At 46.2% G+C, this 20,406-nt stretch overlaps 1 protein-coding gene across 1 annotated transcript in view; it reads right to left on the bottom strand.

The window, feature by feature from the left end:
- The window catches only part of LOC138284148 (uncharacterized), a 285,937-nt gene that overhangs the window by 201,044 nt on the left and 64,487 nt on the right, over positions 1-20,406 (bottom strand). Inside the window, exons 3-4 of the mRNA XM_069222631.1 lie at positions 17,470-17,558; positions 14,346-14,563 (exon numbers count right to left, since the gene is read on the bottom strand). Coding sequence (XP_069078732.1) covers positions 14,346-14,563; positions 17,470-17,558 — 307 coding nt within the window. The remainder of the gene's footprint in view (positions 1-14,345; positions 14,564-17,469; positions 17,559-20,406) is intronic.

Genomic DNA, 20,406 nt, shown 5'->3' with positions numbered 1-20,406 from the left:
TGCTCTTTGGTTCCGACTGTTTTGGTTAATTGATCCCAACTGTGACTTGCACCTGCCATCAGCAAAGGTCACATCCACTAGATGACATATTTACAAGGAACTGGCGCATTGGGTCCGATGCACCAGTTTCCTTGCGTCACCCTGCGCTCCCCTAATGGCACCATGGTAGTCCTGTATTTACAATACAGTGCACCATGGTGCACGTTAGCACAATAGCTTTAAACATTTTGATGCTAGTGTGGCACTTTAATGGACTAGCACCAAACATTTGGGCGCTAGTCCAGCAAAGCTCTGGGAGCTTTGCTGACTAGTGTCAGTTTAACACCTGGCCTGGCAGGTGTTAAAAAATTATGCTAGAATGGCGCAGTGAAAATTACGCTAGAATGTCGCAGTGAAATCTTGTAGATTTCTATGCATCATTTTTTTGGGCCTCCCTGTGTGGGAACACCTCCCTTGCATACATTATACCTGGTGCAAAGGTTTACAAAGTGGCGCAATTGTACCATTGTACCACTTTGTAAATAGAGCGCAAGGTGAGGGCCTATTTAGCGCTGCCGTAGCATAAAAAACAATGATGCCACAACAGCGCTAGGGGGCACAAGTGGCTTGTAAATATGCCCCTATATGCTGAGAACTGTTAGTAAACAACTCTTTTTGTTGTTTCTAGTGCACCGCACCCGAATCAACACTAAAAGGTCTAGAGAATACAGAACCTGCTGTGCAGTGTCACAAGGCAGCAGAGTAGACCCGTTGATGCAATCTATCTTTTTCTTGCTTTATCCCAACTCCACTTCCCTTCGGGAGCAGTGTATGATTAAAAGGGTTTGGTTCCTTGATTATTAGCTGCCCTCTGAGGGAAAAAGAAATCCAGCATCGGCTTCACAGGGGGAACCCGGTGAGTGCATGACATAGTTACTGTGCTCCTTAAGAATATTATTTCACACCATCTCAGGTGACCATTGAACAATTCTACTCTTGACCATCCATCTTTGATTATCCTTTGTAAATGCAACCCTCACTCGCATAATTGAAAAAGAGCTATACCCCATTAATGTAGGAGTGATGATATAAGTCCAGACCATTTTCTTAACTTATCTCTTCCAATTTAAATTACTTTTCTTTGCTAACTGCAAGGTTCCTTTTATTTACCTGTCGAATCTCTCAATTTCATCATTACCTTCTGGATGATATACAGAAGTCACTTTATGTGTAATACTATTTCTCTCCGAAAAACGTTTACATTGCATTGCCATAAATTGTGGTCTGCTATCTGAGTTATTCTTCCTTGGAAACCCTTCCCTGCTGAACAAGTCACCTAAAAATTTGACTATAGCAAGTAAATCAGCAGATTCCAGAAATGTAATTTCAGGCAACTTCAAGAAATAATCCATGAGGGCCAAAACAAAAAGTTGCTCTTTATTCGGTTCAACAACAGGGCCCATTATGTCAATGCCAACCACCTCCCAAGCCACACTGGACTATTCGACTGGACACAGAGGTGGTTTTGGAGTAACTTGTGTCTTGTCTGCCCCTTCACACTTACTACAGTTTCTGACGAGAATCTCCATTTCTTTATCTAGACTTGGCTATCAATAAAATTCTTTCACCCTGCTTTTACACTTCACTATGCCTAAATGCTCCTCATCACACAAACCCAAAATTTTCCTCAAACTTCCCTGGGGCAATTACTCTAGAACCTCTAAGTAACTTACCATTTTCCAGGGAAAGTTCATGTCTTTTCTCCCAAAATTTGTAGTGTACCCATCTAACTGAGACCTATTAGGCCAACCATTTTTCACATACTCAGTCACATGAATCAACAGTTCATCCTCCTTAAACAGAAGGCCCCATTCCTCCCTTGAAACACCTTTGTCCTTCTCTATTTCCAAACACATCCCAACCACACCACACTGAAATCATCCAAATCTTCTATAACACTCTCCTCCGCTGGTAAGGGTAATCTGCTCCAACAGTCTGCAACCTTATTTTCCATACCAGGAACATGCTGTACACAATAATTTAAATCCAAATGTCTCACAGAAAATGTTGCATTTCTAGGAGGGGCATTTAACAAATCTTTTGTGGTCAAAAGATTGGTCAAGATTTTGTGATCACACCTCACATTTATCTCAGTACCGAAAACAAATTCCCTAATGTGTTCTAGGGCCCATATCACTGCCAATGATTCGTTTTCAGTGACAGGATACTTTGTTTCCCCTCTTTATCTCTCTGGCTCAAATCCGCACCCAACCCCATATTACTGGTGTCAGTAGTTACAATGGTTTGCAGGGAAGTATCAAACCCATGAATTGGGGTTGGCATTGCACAATTCATCTTGTACCCTCGAAAAGCCTTGTTGACAAACTTTTGTCCACTCAAATTTACATTTAACCTTTAGCAATTGTCTCATTGAGTGGGTCTTCTCAGCATAAGCCTTAATAAATTTAGAGTAAATATTTGAGTATGCAAGATGATTCTTACTCCCTCATCTAACTATGTATTATAACCATTAACCCTCTGTACATCACTGTTCCTTGGTAACTGGAGCCTTGCCTAAAATCAAGCCAATTCCTTAAATCCTCCCTGTTCTTGTTTTTCTCATGCCCCACCTTACTCACCACATCTCTTCCAGAACCTTTCTTATAATCAACAGTATCTCTGGTACATTTGCTGGTGATTTCAGCCTTGCAAACAACCGCAATAACATCCTTACTGGCTTAGAGTCCAAATAAACCCACAACGGTTCCTGAACTGCTTCATTTTTAGCATGCATAATAATTCGGTCCTGTATCAAATTGCTTTGTAAATTACCAAATCTGAATGTGAGTGCTAATGTTTAAGGAACTGATTCACAGTCCTCTACAGTTACTCGAAAAAAAATATGCTTATCAATAGTTATATACACACACAAGGCGTAAAGTAGTCACCCAGAGCCAATAAGGCATGCAAAAACACATGTTCTTCAGTTCTTGTTTTTTTTCATGCAATTACATGTTTTAAGCCCTTCAGGAACTAAAGAGCACAAAGAGATCTTCTTTTTCTTTTTTTGTGAAATGTCAATGTAATTTATAGTCTCAATATAGTTAACGAAGTATTCCCGTTATTCAGGCCATTTAATAGGTGCTTCCCTCTTTAATGACACAAAGGAAAGAGGAGGAGTTAAGGAGTGGTTTTGTGTCACAACCATTGCTGAACATAGAGGCAAATAATTCCTAGGTTTACTAGACAGATGCAGCTAATTTACAAAGCTACTTCAAGTCAGCCATACCAAAATGCCAGTAATTCAGCACAAACGTTAGTTTAGGATCCAGGCACACAAGTGCTAAGGAATTGCTACCATGTTCCCAAAAACAAGCAATTTCCTGTGAGGCTACACTTCCTGCGTCCAACCAGACGGTACTATCTGACAGCTGCGTGAAGACGTTGAGTAGAAGTGAGTCACAGCTAAACAGTTTGTGGGAAAAATGGCGACACTGTCGCATGAACACGCTCCTCGTGTACTGACATAATCACGTGCAAGCTTCACCCTGCGCGAGACAACAGCCAAGGAGCTCACACTAGGCTCATAAACCTTGAGCCACAGCTGAAGTATTGTAAGGAGCGCACCTCGTAGAGGCCACCTACCACAATCCTGCAGTGCTCCCGCGGCAAATCCAGCAGTGACAAACTAAGAACTCCAATGCTTAGGACAACAAATTCAAAGGCAAACTGAAGAGACATCCAAATTGGAGGTGTCGAACAGCACGGTGTTGCATCAGGTTCCTTCCTGCCGGGCTGCTCCTCGTCGCCAATGTATAAAGAAGAGTTTCCATGGTAAAGAGTTAAAAGAGGTTATTACAGCCCCTGAGAGATACAGCTGCTCCCCAAGGTAGGATCACCAAATAACCGCCGTGTTCAAAGCATTACATTCCACCCAGGAATGCAGAATGCAACACAGAACTCGCTCACGACCAGCGCAAGTCTAACAACAAATAAACAGAACAGCAAGGTTATGTTGGTTCATGCTACTGGCCCACCTTTCAATTTACACAGAGACACTTAGAATGCACAGAAAACAATAAACATGAAAAAGAGCAGAGCATCTAGTATAACAGATGTTCTGCTAATGTCTCACATCATGTCTAGAGGATATGAATAAATGTCTTATAGCACAGACTGATTGCTTATTGCACAGACACAGGGAGCAGGTCCCTGTGCCAACTCCCTTGCTACAGGTCTCCCGACCAGTTGACGCAGTTCACTCACCCACATTCTCGCTTGCTGCCCTCTGTACGGCCTGTCTCTCCTTTTGTGTCTGCACACGCACCTCCATTTGTCTCTCTACAGCTCCTTTTCCTCTTGGCTGTTTGCCTTCATTTCTGCTATCTTTATAGCGTTTTGCCTTACAATTCTGCCGTTTCTTATAACTTTTGCCTTTCATTTCTGCCGTTTCCTATAACCTTTGCCATTCATTTCTGCTTTTTCTAATAGCTTTCTGCCTTTCATTTCTGCCGTTTCTTATAGCTTTTTGCCTTTCATTTAAGCTTTTTCTCCTAGCTTTTGCCTTCTCTATACGCCTCCCGCCCGCTGCCCACTTCCTGCCGTTTTTCCTCCTTCCACCACCCAGCTCCCCTCCGTCCCCCCAGTACATACTTAATGGAGGCCGCAGTCATACCCCATTGCGCAGATCCCTTTGCCAGCTCCCTTACAACATGTCTCCCGACCAGTTGCCACAGTTCACTCACCTGCATTCTTGCTTGCTGCCTTCGATGGGCCTTTCTCTCCCTTTGTCCTCTCTGCACCTGCACCTCTATTTGTCTCTTTGCATTTACATTCTCTCTTAGCTTTTGGCCTTTCATTTCTGCCATTTCTTATAGCTTTTGTCTTTCATTTCTGCCGTTTCGTATAGATTTTGCCTTTCATTTCTGCTTTTTTTCATACCTATCTGCCTTTCATTTCTGCCGTTTCTTATAGCTTTTGTCTTTCATTTCTGCTGTTTCTTATAGATTTTGCCTTTCATTTCTGCTTTTTTTCATAGCTATCTACCTCTCATTTCTGCCTTTTCTCCTAGCTTTGGCTTCCCTGCAAGCTTCCCACCCACTGCCCACTTTTCGCCGTTTTCCTTCCTCCCTCCTCCCACTACCCAGTGCTTCTCCCTCCCCCAGGAAGTACTTAATGGAGGCTACAGCACAGCCGCACAGCGGACGCACACTGTGGATGTGCCAACGGCAAGCCCATCTGTGCCTGTCTGTGCCCGGACCACGCCTGGCTCCTGGAACCCTGGCACTCCCACCACCCACTGCTACACTACAGAGGAGCTCCTAAGCCTGGAGCTTGGGTGCCGCAACAGCAACTGCTGCACCTCCTCCTCTCGAGCAACCAAAGGACCCTTCACCTGCCATCACTGCGCTTCTCCTGCAACGCAGGACCACCAGTCCACCCAGGAGCCTGCGCCACACCCGACCGAAGGACCACAAACAACCCGGAACCACTCCAGTGCATCCTGTTCAATGCCAATCCCTCTGCAAACACACAATGGAAATCTGGAACAATGTCACCTCCCTCTTTCCTGATGTAGCCTTCATCACCGAAACCTGGCTCAACCCATCCTCAAACCCCGACATTGCCACCGCAACACCCAATGGCTACAAGATGATACACCAAGACTGCACCAACAAACATGGAGGCATCACCATCAAAGAGACCATTGGATGTATCGCTACCAACGATGACCCCACACCTTTCATGGAACACCTCAACTTCCAACTACAAACTGACACCAAGACAACGGTCAGCGGCACCCTCGTATAAAGACCTTCAGGACCTCAGCCAGCCTTCTGCGATGCCATCCCAAACTCATTGCCTCTCTAGCCATCGACTCCAACCACTACAACCTACTCGACAACCTTAATTTCCACATCGACAACCCCAGTGACGTCAACTCTACCACTCTCCTGGAGATTGTGAACAACATTGGCCTCGCCCAACTAGTCACCGAACCCATGCACAAAGTTGGACAAACACTGGACCGCATTTTCGCCTCCAGTGACAGAGTCAAATTCATTCATGTCACAGAACTCACGTGTTCCGACCACACCATTGTTCACTTCATCATCTCCAGCGCACAGCACAACATCATCAGGCACCACAGCTCCTTCCACTGCAGCGGTGCAAAGTAGCAGAAATACAGAGGACTCAGGCCCTCAGCACTTCACAACCCAAAGCCTCATCAGACCTAGCACAGTCCGCCCTGAACTTCTTCCACTGAGATCACCAAATGCACCAATAGAGTTGCCCCGCTGAAGCAAGCAAGAACCAACAAAACCTCAAGACAAGCCAGCTGGTACACCCCAGAGCTCAGAACCACCATGCGCCACTGCAAAGGTTTGAGAAACAATCGCAATCCACCAAGAACCCCTCCTACAGAGCCGCCCACAAAGCAGCCCTCAGCAACTACCACCAGCAAATCAAGGAAGCAAAGAGAGAAGCCATCAAAGCCCACATCGACACAGCAGCCAACCACAGAAAATAACTATTCAAAATAGTCAAGGAATTCTCCAACCCAGCAGCCACAGAAACCACAATCCACTCTTTCCAAGAACTCTTTGACACCCTCTTGGCCTATTTTCACAGCAAGATTGCCACCAAATACAATAACTGCCACAGCCAACCCACAGTTCCAAACCTCAACAGCCTCCATCACCCAGTGCACGCCAGCCGAACGATCACCACTTGGATACTGCTCACCACACAATCCCCCTTGGCCATCATGTCATCCATCCATTCCGGAGCACCCACAGCCCCCTGCCCCCACCACTTTTTCAACCTCAAAACCACTCACATCAGCGCAGAACTCACCAGCATCCTCAACACCTCCATCACCACTGCAGTCTTCCTGGACAGATGGAAACACACAGAGATCAGACCCCTCCTAAAGAAACCGTCTGCCATTCCCAGCAAACTCAAAAATTATCGACAGATCTTTCCGCTCCCCTACCCTGCCAAAGTACCCAAGAAGGCCATCAATCAACAAATGCACGGATTACTTGGAACAAAACAACGTGCCTGACATCTCCTAATCAGGATACTGAGCCAACCACAGAACGGGGAGCACATTAATCGCAGCCACAGGTGACATAAGAACACTCCTCAATCATACCGAGACTGCGGCCCTGATCCTCCTCGACCTCTCAGCAGCATTCCACATTGTACCCCATCACACCCTCATCAACAGACTCCATAACTCGGCATACAAGAGGACGTCCTCAAATGGATCGACTTCCATCCTTACAGGATGTACTCAGAGCACACGGCTGCCTCACTTCACCTCCAAACCCAATAACATCATATGCAGCATATCTCAAGGATCATTCCTCAGCCCCACACGCATTGATACTGGAGACAGCTTGCCTGTCAAAAGTAAAATCTATAGGCAGCCTGACCATGTCAGGGACTGCATAAAGCAAGAAGTTCAGAAAATGCTTGATCTGGGAGTGGTTGAACATTCTGAAAACCCATGGGCCTCTCTTGTGGTGCGTGTACCAAAGCCTCACTCAAAAGATGGAAAAAGGGAGATGAGGTTTTGTGTAGATTACAGAGGTCTCAACCAGGTAACAAAAACTGATGCTCACCCTATACCCAGGGCAGATGAGCTCATAGATACACTGGCATCTGCCAAGTATCTAAGCACCTTTGATTTGACTGCAGGGTATTGGCAGATCAAATTATCAGAGGATGCTAAAGCAAAAACTGCATTTTCTACTATTGGAGGGCACTACCAATTCACAGTAATGCCCTTTGGTTTGAAAAATGCATCTGCCACTTTTCAGAGGTTGGTGAATACAGTCCTGCAAGGGTTGGAGGCTTTTAGTGCAGCATATCTGGACGATATAGCTGTCTTTAGCTCCACCTGGGATGATCACCTGGTCCACCTGTGGAAAGTTTTAGAGGCCCTGCAAAAGGCAGGCCTCACTATCAAGGCTTCAAAGTGCCAGATAGCGCAGGGGAAAGTGGTTTATCTGGGACACCTGGTAGGTGGAGAACAGATTGCACCACTTCAGGGGAAAATCCAGACAATCATGGATTGGGTTCCCCCTACAACTCAGACCCAGGTGAGAGCCTTCCTAGGCCTCACTGGGTATTACAGGAGATTCATTAAAAACTATGGCTCCATTGCAGCCCCACTTAATGATCTCACTAGCAAGAAGATGCCTAAAAGGGTATTGTGGACAGCTAGCTGTCAGAAAGCTTTTGAGGAGCTCAAACAGGCCATGTGCACTGCACCTGTTCTAAAAAGCCCATGTTACTCCAAGGAATTCATTGTCCAAACTGATGCATCTGAATTAGGGGTAGGGGCAGTCTTATCACAACTCAATTCTGAGGGCCAGGATCAACCTGTTGCTTTTATCAGCAGGAGGTTGACCCCTAGAGAAAAGTGTTGGTCTGCCATTGAGAGGGAGGCCTTTGCTGTGGTCTGGGCACTGAAGAAGTTGAGGCCATACCTGTTTGGCACTCACTTCATTGTTCAGCCAGACCACAAACCTCTACTTTGGCTAAAACAAATGAAAGGTGAAAACCCTAAATTGTTGAGGTGGTCCATATCTCTACAGGGAATGGACTATACAGTGGAACATAGACCTGGGAGTACCCACTCCAATGCAGATGGACTCTCCAGATATTTCCACTTAGACAATGAAGACTCATCAGGTCATGGCTAGTCTTATTGTCCTTCGTTTGGGGGGGGGTTGTGTAGGAAAGTACCATCTTGCCTGGCATGTTACCCCATATTTCACTGTCTATATGTTGTTTTAGTCTATGTGTCACTGGGACCCTGCCAGGCAGGGCCCCAGTGTTCATAAGTGTGCCCTGTATGTGTTCCCTGTGTGATGACTAACTGTCTCTCTGAGGCTCTGCTAACCAGAACCTCAGTGTTTATGCTCTCTCTGCTTTCCAAATTGTCACTAACAGGCTAGTGACCAACTTCACCAATTCACATTGGCATACTGGAACACCCTTATAATTCCCTAGTATATGGTATTGAGGTACCCAGGGTATTGTGGTTCCAGGAGATCCCTATGGGCTGCAGCATTTCTTTTGCCACCCATAGGGAGATCTGACAATTCTTACACAGGCCTGCCAGTGCAGCCTGAGTGAAATAACGTCCACGTTATTTCACAGCCATTTACCACTGCACTTAAGTAACTTATAAGTCACCTATATGTCTAATCTTCACCTGGTGAAGGTTGGGTGCAAAGTTACTTAGTGTGTGGGCACCCTGGCACTAGCCAAGGTGCCCCCACGTTGTTCAGGGCAAATTCCCCGGACTTTGTGAGTGCGGGGACACCATTACACGTGTGCACTATACATAGGTCACTACCTATGTACAGCGTCACAATGGTAACTCCGAACATGGCCATGTAACATGTCTAAGATCATGCAATTGTCACCCCAATGCCATTCTGGCATTGGGGAGACAATTCCATGATCCCCGGGTCTCTAGCACAGAACCCGGGTACTGCCAAACTGCCTTTCCGGGGTCTCCACTGCAGCTACTGCTGCTGCCAACGCCTCAGACAGGTTTCTGCCCTCCTGGGGTCCAGGCAGCCCTGGCCCAGGAAGGCAGAACAAAGGATTTCCTCTGAGAGAGGGTGTGACACCCTCTCCCTTTGGAAATAGGTGTGATGGCTGGGGAGGAGTAGCCTCCCCCAGCCTCTGGAAATGCTTTGATGGGCACAGATGCTGCCCATCTCCACATAAGCCAGTCTACACCGGTTTAGGGATCCCCGAGCCCTGCTCTGGCGCGAAACTGGACAAAGGAAAGGGGAGTGACCACTCCCCTGACCTGCACCTCCCAGGGGAGGTGCCCAGAGCTCCTCCAGTGTGCCCAAGACCTCTGCCATCTTGGAAACAGAGGTGTTGCTGGCACACTGGACTGCTCTGAGTGGCCAGTGCCATCAGGTGACGTCAGAGACTCCTTCTGATAGGCTCTTACCTCTCTTAGTAGCCAATCCTCCTTCCTAGGTAGCCAAACCTCCTTTTCTGGCTATTTAGGGTCTCTGCTTTGGGTAATTCTTCAGATACCGAATGCAAGAGCTCACCAGAGTTCCTCTGCATCTCCCTCTTCACCTTCTGTCAAAGGATCGACCGCTGACTGCTCAGGACGCCTGCAAAACCGCAACAAAGTAGCAAAGACGACTTCTGCAACCTTGTATCACTTCATCCTGCCGGCTTTCTCACCTGTTTCCTGGTGGTGCATGCTCTGGGGGTAGCCTGCCTCCTTCTTGCACCAGGAGCTCTGAAGAAATCTCCCGTGGGTCGACGGAATCTTCCCCCTGCAACCGCAGGCAACAAAAGACTGCATCACTGGTCCTCTGGGTCCCCTCTCAGCACAACGAGCGTGGTCCCTGGAACTCAGCAACTCTGTCCAAGTGACTCCCACAGTCCAGTGACTCTTCAGTCCAAGTTTGGTGGAGGTAAGTCCTTGCCTCCCCACGCTAGACTGCATTGCTGGGTACCGCGTGATTTGCAGCTGCTCCGGCTCCTGTGCACTCTTCCAGGATTTCCTTCATGCACAACCAAGCCTGGGTCCCCGACACTCTAACCTGCAGTGCACAACCTTCTGAGTTGTCCTCCGGCGTCGTGGGACTCCTTTTTCTGACTTCGGGTGGACTCCGGTTCACTCCTCTTCTAAGTGCCTGTTCTGGTACTTCTGCAGGTGCTGCCTGCTTCTGTGAGGGCTCCCCAACTTGCTGGGTGCCCCCTCTGTCTCCTCATCCAAGTGGCGACATCCTGGTCCCTCCTGGGCCACAGCAGCATCCAAAAACCCTAACCACGACCCTTGCAGCTAGCAAGGCTTGTTTGCGGTCTTTCTGCATGGGAACACCTCTGCAAGCTTCTTCACGACGTGGGACATCCCTCCTCCAAAGGGGAAGTTTCTAGTCCTCTTTGTTCTTGCAAAACACCAAGCTTCTTCCATCCGGTGGCAGCTTCCTTGCACCCTCAGCTGGCATTTCCTGGGCTCCTGCCCACTCTCGACACTGTCGCGACTCTTGGACTTGGTCCCCTTGTCTTACAGGTACTCAGGTCCGGACACCCACTGTTGTTGCATTGCTGGTGTTGGTTTTCCTTGCAGAATCCCCCTATCACGACTTCTGTGCTCTCTGGGGGTTGTAGGTGCACTTTACACCTACCTTACAGGGTCTTGGGGTGGGCTATTTTTCTAACCCTCACGGTTTTCTTACAGTCCCAGCGACCCTCTACAAGCTCACATAGGTTTGGGGTCCATTCGTGGTTCGCATTCCACTTTTGGAGTATATGGTTTGTGTTGCCCCTATACCTATGTGCTCCTATTGCAATCTACTGTAACTTTACACTGCTTGCATTACTTCCTTTTGCTATTACTGCATATTTTTGGTATTGTGTACATATATCTTGTGTATATTTGGCATCCTCATACTGAGGGTACTCACTGAGATACTTTTGGCATATTGTCATAAAAATAAAGTACCTTTATTTTTAGTATATCTGTGTATTGTGTTTTCTTATGATATTGTGCATATGACACCAGTGGTATAGTAGGAGCTTTGCATGTCTCCTAGTTCAGACTAAGCTGCTCTGCTATAGCTACCTTCTATCAGCCTAAGCTGCTAGAAACACCTCTTCTACACTAATAAGGGATAACTGGACCTGGCACATGGTGTAAGTACCTCTGGTACCCACTACAAGCCAGGCCAGCCTCCTACACTGTCGCCAGTATCCTTTCCACCAGGGATATCTTGTCAGGGTTGCCACCAGGCAATCCCTGGCGGAAAGGAGACTCTTAATACCGTTGGCAGTATAAGGTGGCCCCCCGCCGGTGGTCCCACCGCCCTGGCGGTACAGGCGGTGAACGGGCTGCTTTGCAGCCCATTCACCGCCGTGGTCATAATTTGGCAGTCCTACCCCACCACGCTGTCGGTGGTGTTACCGCCACCGCCTGCGTGGCGGAGCAGGACCGCCAAACTCATAATGACCACCATAGTGTCCTAAATATTGAGCACAGTCATATTGTCCATTGGCATTCATAACACAAAATTTACACCTAATGGGGCGATATTTTTGTAAACCTTATTTAAGTCACAATGTTTCTGTCCTACAATAATTTTGTTAATGAAATTTTGGGATAAAACCATACACAATGAGTGCCTCCTACCTCTTGGTCCACTGATTCACAGTCACCTGGGACTGAGAGACAGCTGTGTCTACTCCTCTACAAGGCGAAGTCCAACAAGGATCAGTCCTTGGACCTCTTCTTTTCACTCTTTACACCATGTCACTTGGTAATGTCATTACCTCCTTTGGCTTCCCAAACACCTCTTTGCTGAAAAAACCTTTCACACTGCCCTCGATGCACGTCTCTGTCTCACAGCCATTTGTCACTGGACGATATTATGGTCATTGATTCTAAATCTTGCCAAAAAATGAGTGCCAGTCTTTCCATCCTCCTTTGCAGCTTCCCCCATCCACCGATATCCTATTTCCTCCTGATTCATCAAAATTCACCTCATCAGCCAAGAATCTTTGTGTTCTGTTCATCCCATTTATAAAGAGGAAGATGTAATCACCAGTACAGCCACTGCAGCATGCTTCCAGTTGCTAAATATCTGAAAATCTGCTCAGGGATTCAATTTGGCATTGCCAAATCACTCGTCAACACTCTGGTTTCATCAGACTGGACAACTACCCTAGGCTCCTGAACAGCCCAGCTACTTACTCCTGATCTTCTCTAGATGAGGTTCTGAACTTTGCAACAAAGACTTTATTTAATCTCCCCTGGCACACACCCTACCTTCACCAATCACTTCCAAATAGGACAGCTAAGTGCCAGAAACTGGGCATCGTGTAAATAACTACTGTCAGAGTGCAAATAGATAGAGTCTGGTTCTCTGCTGTCATGCTGCATGATATCAAGTTACGCACCATGGCACAACAGTTGACCTGTTAAGCAGAACCTTCTGGCTACACCTAAACAGCGGGCGCCTTTTCCCATTTTTGTGACTATTACCTGCTGTGCCAATTCTATTGGGAAGGCCACCGGCTCACTCCAGAAGCTGAAAACCGCACTGAAAGAACAACTATTGCTGTTGCACTACGGAAAACATACTTGATAATATATCTGCATATAGTATATCGAACAAAGTAGGCCTTCTGGGCGCTAAATACATCCCCAGTCAGGCACAGTGTAGTGTCCTAGGACCTACATATTCCCCTTGCTTATTGCGCTCTTGCGTATGTTTTTTCACGGTCATTCTGTTAGAAATGTCAGGTGCGGTAACCATTTCTGATTGCTGAACATAAAAAAAATAAATTAAAATTTAAATAAATCTTCAAACCCAGCTCTTCCCTCTATAGGAAGAGTTTAGCTTGAAGTGCTAGGTCAAACTGCCTGGCATGACGCTGATTGTAGATTTATTAATTTTTTGTATTTTTATTTGTATTGTAATTCAATTTGTCAAGGCCTGAAAATCCTTTTTTTCAATGTATACAAAAAGGCCAGTAATGCCGTACCTCTACATTTAAACTGAGCTCTCTGCAAAAGCCAACTTGTAAATCAGGGGACTCTCTTTATTTTCCTGATGCAGTAGATGAGCTGAACCACCAGGTATTTCTGTACCCACCACCATCATTTCCACGACTGATAAGAATTTTGTAATGGCTCCTGGCTTGTAGAAGTGGCCTCAGAAACCCTAATATGAAAGGCTGAAGTTCGCACCCATGTGTTTATGAAAGATTTCCAATATGGCAGAGGCCTCCCTATCCGCCATTTTGCTAGTATAAACAGGTATAATTGAAGTGCGATGGGCCTCACATCTTTGGGATCTTCTGCCAATGCATCCGCAGCGCTATAAGCTACAACCCTGCATTTCAGCAAGCAAAGTGCACTGGTTAAAATGTGCACCCTCCACCACCCCCCATGTCTCTCCAGATCATCTAATCCTGATGGGGCCAGTAACAGCTGTTACTGGCCCCATTTGAAGTAAAGGGGCACTTATAATCAGTCGTCTGCTTCTTTCATTTCAACCAAGGGTATGTTTTGTGTGGGAATAGAGTCACCTCTAGACCGAACCATGCAGAGTGAGCAATGTATGTGCACAAGACCTAGCAAGGGCTGAACAGAGAGAGATGGTCAGATCATTGCACAAGCGGTGGTGCATAAGGTCTATTGAGTGTTATTTAACATTAGGATTTGGCTCTCATTTACATTAAGCATATGTGCACTTCCCTCGGCATGTCTCTGTGTCTTGTTTGAGATGTAGCGCTAGAGGTCCAGTTGTGCAGTGGCATTATGTAAAGAATGGTTTATTAAACGTGGATGACCCACTCTGTACCTGGCTCAGGTGACTCCAGAATGCTGAGAGCCCGGTTGTAGGAACGCATGGCACTTCTGTACTCCTCACGCTCAAAGTGGAAATTACCACATTCGCGCTTCTGGTTTACAAGGCTAATGCAGTCTGCAGCTGTCAGGGCTCCAAGGCTCGGTCTGTCCTGGATCCTTAAAAGGGTTATTTCGTACAACAGCGAAGCCTCGGCTGGGATATCAGGGTCCCTGAGTGGAACAAGAACAATGCAGCGATGAGTATTAGACAGAGAATGAGGAGTTTGCACAAGAGGAACTCATGGGTTGTAGGGGAGATGTGAGAAGCTTAAGAAAGGAGGAGAAATTAGTAAAGATATATAGTGCAGAAATAAAGAGAGATGCAAAGCAGGTGCACAAAGTTCGCAATGTAGGTGCACAAACCATAGTAAGGGTTGAATTCTATAAAATTACAGGGCCAATAAAATCTTGTTAAACTTAGAGAATATTGACCCGACTCCTACACTACCTTTTTGGCAGAGATGCCGTACGCATCTCCGTACGATTCGCTCTCATAGTATTATTTTTAGCCTCCAGAAGATAAAAGAGGACGATGAGGATCTGGTATCTTTTGTTCATCATTTTTTGCAACTTCTTTCACAGAAATGTTCATATCTATCATTGAAACACAATAACTCCATGCACATCATATGTAACAGGTTGCTGCATCTATGCAGGGTGAAGTGAAGGAGTCCAGTAAGGGAGGAATTAGGGCCTGATTTAGAGTTTGTCAGACTGGATACTCCGTCACAAACGTCATGAATGTCCTGTCCATTATATCCTGTCCATCCTATGTCACTAAAAATACAGCAGGCAGGATAGGTCAAGCTTTAACGGAGTATCTTGTCTGCCAAACTCTAAAGGAGGCCCTAAGTATTTCTTCATAGGTAGTCAGTAGACTCTTTGCCAAGAGTGTACATACAACAAGTCTGCACTACAGATCAACCAACACCAATCCTCAGTGTACCCAAGGAATAGTAGTTACCATGCACAGAGGGTGGGGATACACTTGTGTGAACAGAAATGTGGAGCACCCTCCGTGGACTCAAAGATGTTGGGTTCACAGAGGGAAGATGCGCAGAGAATCTCAGAAACAAAAAGAAAAGGGCAGAGAGCACAACATCCATAGCAGTGCAAAAACCTCATGTTCCTACCAATGGATACTATTATTTCACCTTGGGAGTGCCTTCTATGGCTACTAATCCAAAGCAGTGGAGCCTCATCAGCATTGGAGAGGATGACAGTGGCAAATTACATATGGATTCTAGATCGTATACTGCTCTGCCACTGCAGCGGTCACTTGCCTTCATTTGTTGACAGCGATTCTTTCCCATTATTGCTGTGAGTGACAGAATATGATCTCATCGGTTGTGCCACATGGTGTGTGCTTTTTTGATTTTCCACAGCAGATATTTGTGCAGTGCCCGATTTTGCAGTCCGTGTACGTTCACGACTTTCTTTCCCATGGAAAATGTATTTTCTACATATCATTATCATTTTCATGCTAACATAATCTCACTCAGCCAAACACAACTTTGGAGGGCAATTTACTCTACTTTCACATTTTCATCATATTTCCATGATGACAAATCTGTGCAGAATTGTTCTTTGTTTACTTATTTCTGGGCTTTTCTATGCACAATGGTATTGTAGAAGAGAAGAAGAAAAATTGGGTCACTTCGAAGGTGACGAAATGTCTGTCAACATAACCATTCCCTCTCCTATGTTGGCCGCAATACTAATAAGAACATTTTGTATGTAGAAATTCAGGCGGCCAGAATTTTCATTGCTGATGGAAATCTTCTCACATAATTCCTCCTGCTACAAGTTAAATCCCCAAAGAGTGGAAAATAACTGTGTGGGCCGGACTTAGTGGAGCATTCCAGACCCGTATAGTGTATTGCATGCATTTATCGCCTGCTTTTAGATGGTGGTAAATGAGTGTGTGATTAGGCCTATTCATTTTGGGCAGTGGAGGTCTGGGGTCTGGGTGGTGGGACTGGAAGTGAAGGGTGTTGTCTGGAAGGGTGGAGCATTACATGCTCCCCCTGTGTTTTGGCAGAGGGTCGGGCAGGTAGTAGGGACCAGATTTTGTGGTCAGTAAAATCAGGTATAGAGTTCCCACACCTAGAATTCCAAGTGTAGGAGCAACAGTCCTTTGGGCAGAGTGGGATTCGATTCTACTTCACAGAACTTGTGACCCGAGCTTTAATGCTGGACAAATTGCTTTGTTTCAGATGGTGGCTCCTTAGCTGTGTCTGCTGACGGAAATGACCCCAAGGCCACCAGCACCTCAACAAGCACCATGGTGAGGAATGGAGGACTGCGCAACTCTCTAAGAGCCGGGGACATTTCTGTTTTGTATTGCAGTAACTTCCCATGTTTCAGAGATTCGTTTCTCAAATACAACATAAAATACTGACCAACGACTGGCCGGCATTACATTTTCCCTGAAAGTTCTCCTGCCAGGCCAGCATGAGACTTTGGCTGACCCAGCGGGATCAGTCTTGGCGACAAGACCTCCACCACTGTGGTGAGGACCTTTGAGAGTGGTGGGCAGTGTACCGTCTGCGGGAACTTCACTGCCCAGGCAGATATACAGCCTGGCTGCCATTCTATAAATCTACCTCTTACGGTTTCCTTCCATGTATATTCTCCGCAGAACCATTTGCTAGCATTAACAAGGATATGTGTGTATGCGCTATAAAATGTCGCGATTTTCACACCAATCTCAAAATGGAAACATTGGCAAACCACATGAAGTTGAAAAGATTTCTACAGACGTTCACAAACGTTGCACACACACTTGGCCTGTTAATGCACTCCTACTCGTGATCTATCTTATTGTGACTGGTGTCAAACATAACGTTCAGGGTGCAGGGTTATAGAATAAATTACAATCACACGTTGAAGTTTAATTTGTATACATGACAAGGGATTGCTCGAGTTCTAAATTCATATTCGAATATACAATTTAATATAAATTGAATATCGAGTGGTGCACTCATTGCACCATATCCCTTTAACCTCTAGATTGCCATTAATATTATTCGTTCTTGCCACGACCAACAGAACAAGCATATCAGGCCACCTGTTACCTGCCTAGGAGACCGAAGGCATACAGGGCGTCTGTGAGCAAAAAGGATTCCTCTCCCAGCTGCATGGACTGCACGCCGATCTCCAGCGCCTGAGGAGAAACAAGAAGAGGACCGGAAATGTTGAAATTACCGGTGACAGGGCAGTAAAATGACCACAATTAATCACCAGGTGTCCCATTACTCCCACACGCGAACCCTGTAGAACGCAGAATGGCTTTCAAATGAAGATGCTGTAGTTGCCCGCGAGACAGCCAATGAGGCTAGCAGCATGGATGTCTGTTTAAACGTATTCACCACAGATCCAAGCGCTACATCTGTACACTGCGCTTCACAAATGTTGAACTTTGCAAGACTGTGCTACTGGGTGAATGAAGCAAAACTGCAGTAAATATTGTGCAAAGAAGCAAGATGCATTTTCACAAAATGATTCGTTTTTTAAAATAGACCTGCACTTGTATTGGAGGCACAATGTTGACTACACGTATTGACAATTAAGCACATTTGGAATTAAGAATAATAAATCTGTTTTTCCATGCTACCCTGATTGTAGATTGATAGTCTGAGCCGTTATTGTATAGTGACGCCGTTAATGTTTTTTACTTGAAGGAGTGGTGAATGTTCTAGATTTCGAAATAAGAGGAATGTCTATCCTCAAAGTGTGGAATTATAGAAAGCAGTTCAAAGCCACCATAACTCGGAATGTACTCGTGCGCTATACAGAAACAGTGCTATCCTTCAAGCGGCTAGTAGCCTCAGCTGACACCTCATAACCTGATCAGCTGCCTGAAAACCGGCACCTTAGCGGCTCTAAACCGTATGCTGAAATTAAAGTAGGGGAGATATACCCAGGTCCCCAGATGGCCACCCATACAGTGGAATGACGTACTCAACAACAAGCAACACCATACTCTGGTGACATATTCAGAATGACGTTCCAGATCATCAGTAGAGCCGGGCAGTGCTTAATTTGAGCCGGTGGTTTCCGGTGGGAGGCTCCGGCACGTATGTCGGGGGGCCGACACTTATTTTGATTCAGGCATTTAATACGAGAAAAATAAACATATGAGAAAGATTGAGGAGGCGAAAGACCGAAAAGCGTCACAAAGGGAGACAGCAGGGATGCAAGAGTGGGCTGAAGGGACCGGAAGTGGCTGCAAATGGATTAAAGAGGCCCCAGCTGGCTTTAGGATTAGGCTGTCTCATTACTGTGTGCTCGCACATTCAATTACAGCAGCCGTGCGTTTAAAAGACTTTGAGCACCGGCACGCTTTTATTTACAAATTAAGCACTGGAGCCAGGGCAGGAATCCGCTCAAGACACCGAACCCCAAAACATCAGAAACGCTGCGAATGAAGACTCTGTATGGGAGTCACGTCCAAAATTGAACACTGAGACTCGTGAGAACAGAAGAAGCAATCTTCCCCGTTACGAACAAGTAAAAATCTAGGCTTAGTGCTACTGACTTTCACTGATGTTCACCTGGAAAGAAAGTCAGAGTAAAAGAGCAGTAAGACGCAGCCATTGGACCTCGAAGAGTCCTGGCTTGAGGTGAAGCTAAATGCAGAGCCGCTCCATATCACGGGATTCTGCACTAAGGTTGTAGAGTACCGGAGGGAAGAGAGCGTGTTTGCACAGGTTAGTAATGGTAGCAGGAGACCGTGCCGTGAGTCACCTCTGCTGGACAGTGTGCAGACGGTGGTGTGCAGGAGACCCTGCCGTGAGCCACCCCTGCGGGCAGTGTAGAGATGGCGGTATGTAGGGGACGCTGCCGTGAGTCACCTCTGCTGGACAGTGTGCAGACGGTGGTATGCAGGGGATGCTGCCGTGAGTCACCTTCCTCGGCAGTGTTGGGACAGTGGTATGCAGGGGGCCCTGTCGTGAGTCAACCCAGCTGGGCAGTGTGGAGACGGTGGTGTGTAGGGGGCCGTGACATGAGTCACCCCTGCTGGGCAGTGTGGAGACGTTGGTATTTATTGTATTTTATTTTATTTAATGCGTTTTTATATAGCGCAGACTTTACCCGAAGGTATCAGAGCGCTTCACAATAGGCAAAGTAAAGATACAAGAGGAGAGGAATTACAAGTGAGCCTGTTACAAACGCAAACGTTACATTACATGAGGCAATACGAAAGGAGAAAGTGACGTGTGCAGGTTACAAGAGCAAATAAAGTACGAGTAGAGAAAAAAAAAAAAAGAAAAAATAGCAATAAATGGTAGACACTCAAAACACTAAAACAATAGTTACATTACATGAGGCAGTGGTGGCCGTTGTGCATGTATCAAAAGCAAACAAGATAAAAGAGGTAGCAAATGATACGTTGTAAAAGGAAAGGTGCCGTGTGCATGATACAAAAGAGTACAAAATACATGTAGAGGTATAAAACTGCACTAAATGGCAGACACTCAAAACACAAAAACACCCTGGGAAGGCACTTCTATAGGCATGGAGAACAGAATTTCCTATAATGGAAGGACTTCCTTCAGAAAATAGAGGGCTTGAATTAAATTTGGAAGTGTCTTTGAAGGAGGAGAGCTATGAGGTCAGTTTTGAAGGCCTGGGAAGAGGTGGTGGTCCGAAGCTGAGGCGGAAGTGAGTTCCAGATTCTCACCGCGTTGCCTGAAAAGGATTGGGCCATCGATCTTTCCTTCTTGAAAATGGGAGGTTCAAGCAATAACTTTTCTGCATTACGTGATGGTCTGGAGCCCCCAGAGAGTTTCAGTTTATTCACCAGGTAGCGAGGGGAGGAGGAGTGCAAGGCTTTGTGGGTGATACATGCAGTTTTGTGGATACATCTTGCCTCTATGGGAAGCCAACGGAGGGTGGATAAAATGGGTGTAATGTGGTCGCTTCTTTTGGCCCCATATATGAAACGAGCTGCTGAATGGTGAATAGACTTCAGGGGGGAAAGGTGGGATTTGGGAAGGCCAGTAAGAAGA

Source organism: Pleurodeles waltl, chromosome 3_1 (assembly GCF_031143425.1).
Source record: "Pleurodeles waltl isolate 20211129_DDA chromosome 3_1, aPleWal1.hap1.20221129, whole genome shotgun sequence".
In the NCBI taxonomy this organism is placed as follows: domain Eukaryota; kingdom Metazoa; phylum Chordata; class Amphibia; order Caudata; family Salamandridae; genus Pleurodeles; species Pleurodeles waltl.
The sequence above is the reverse complement of the archived record's forward strand: the minus strand, read 5'-3'. Positions and strand labels throughout refer to the sequence as shown.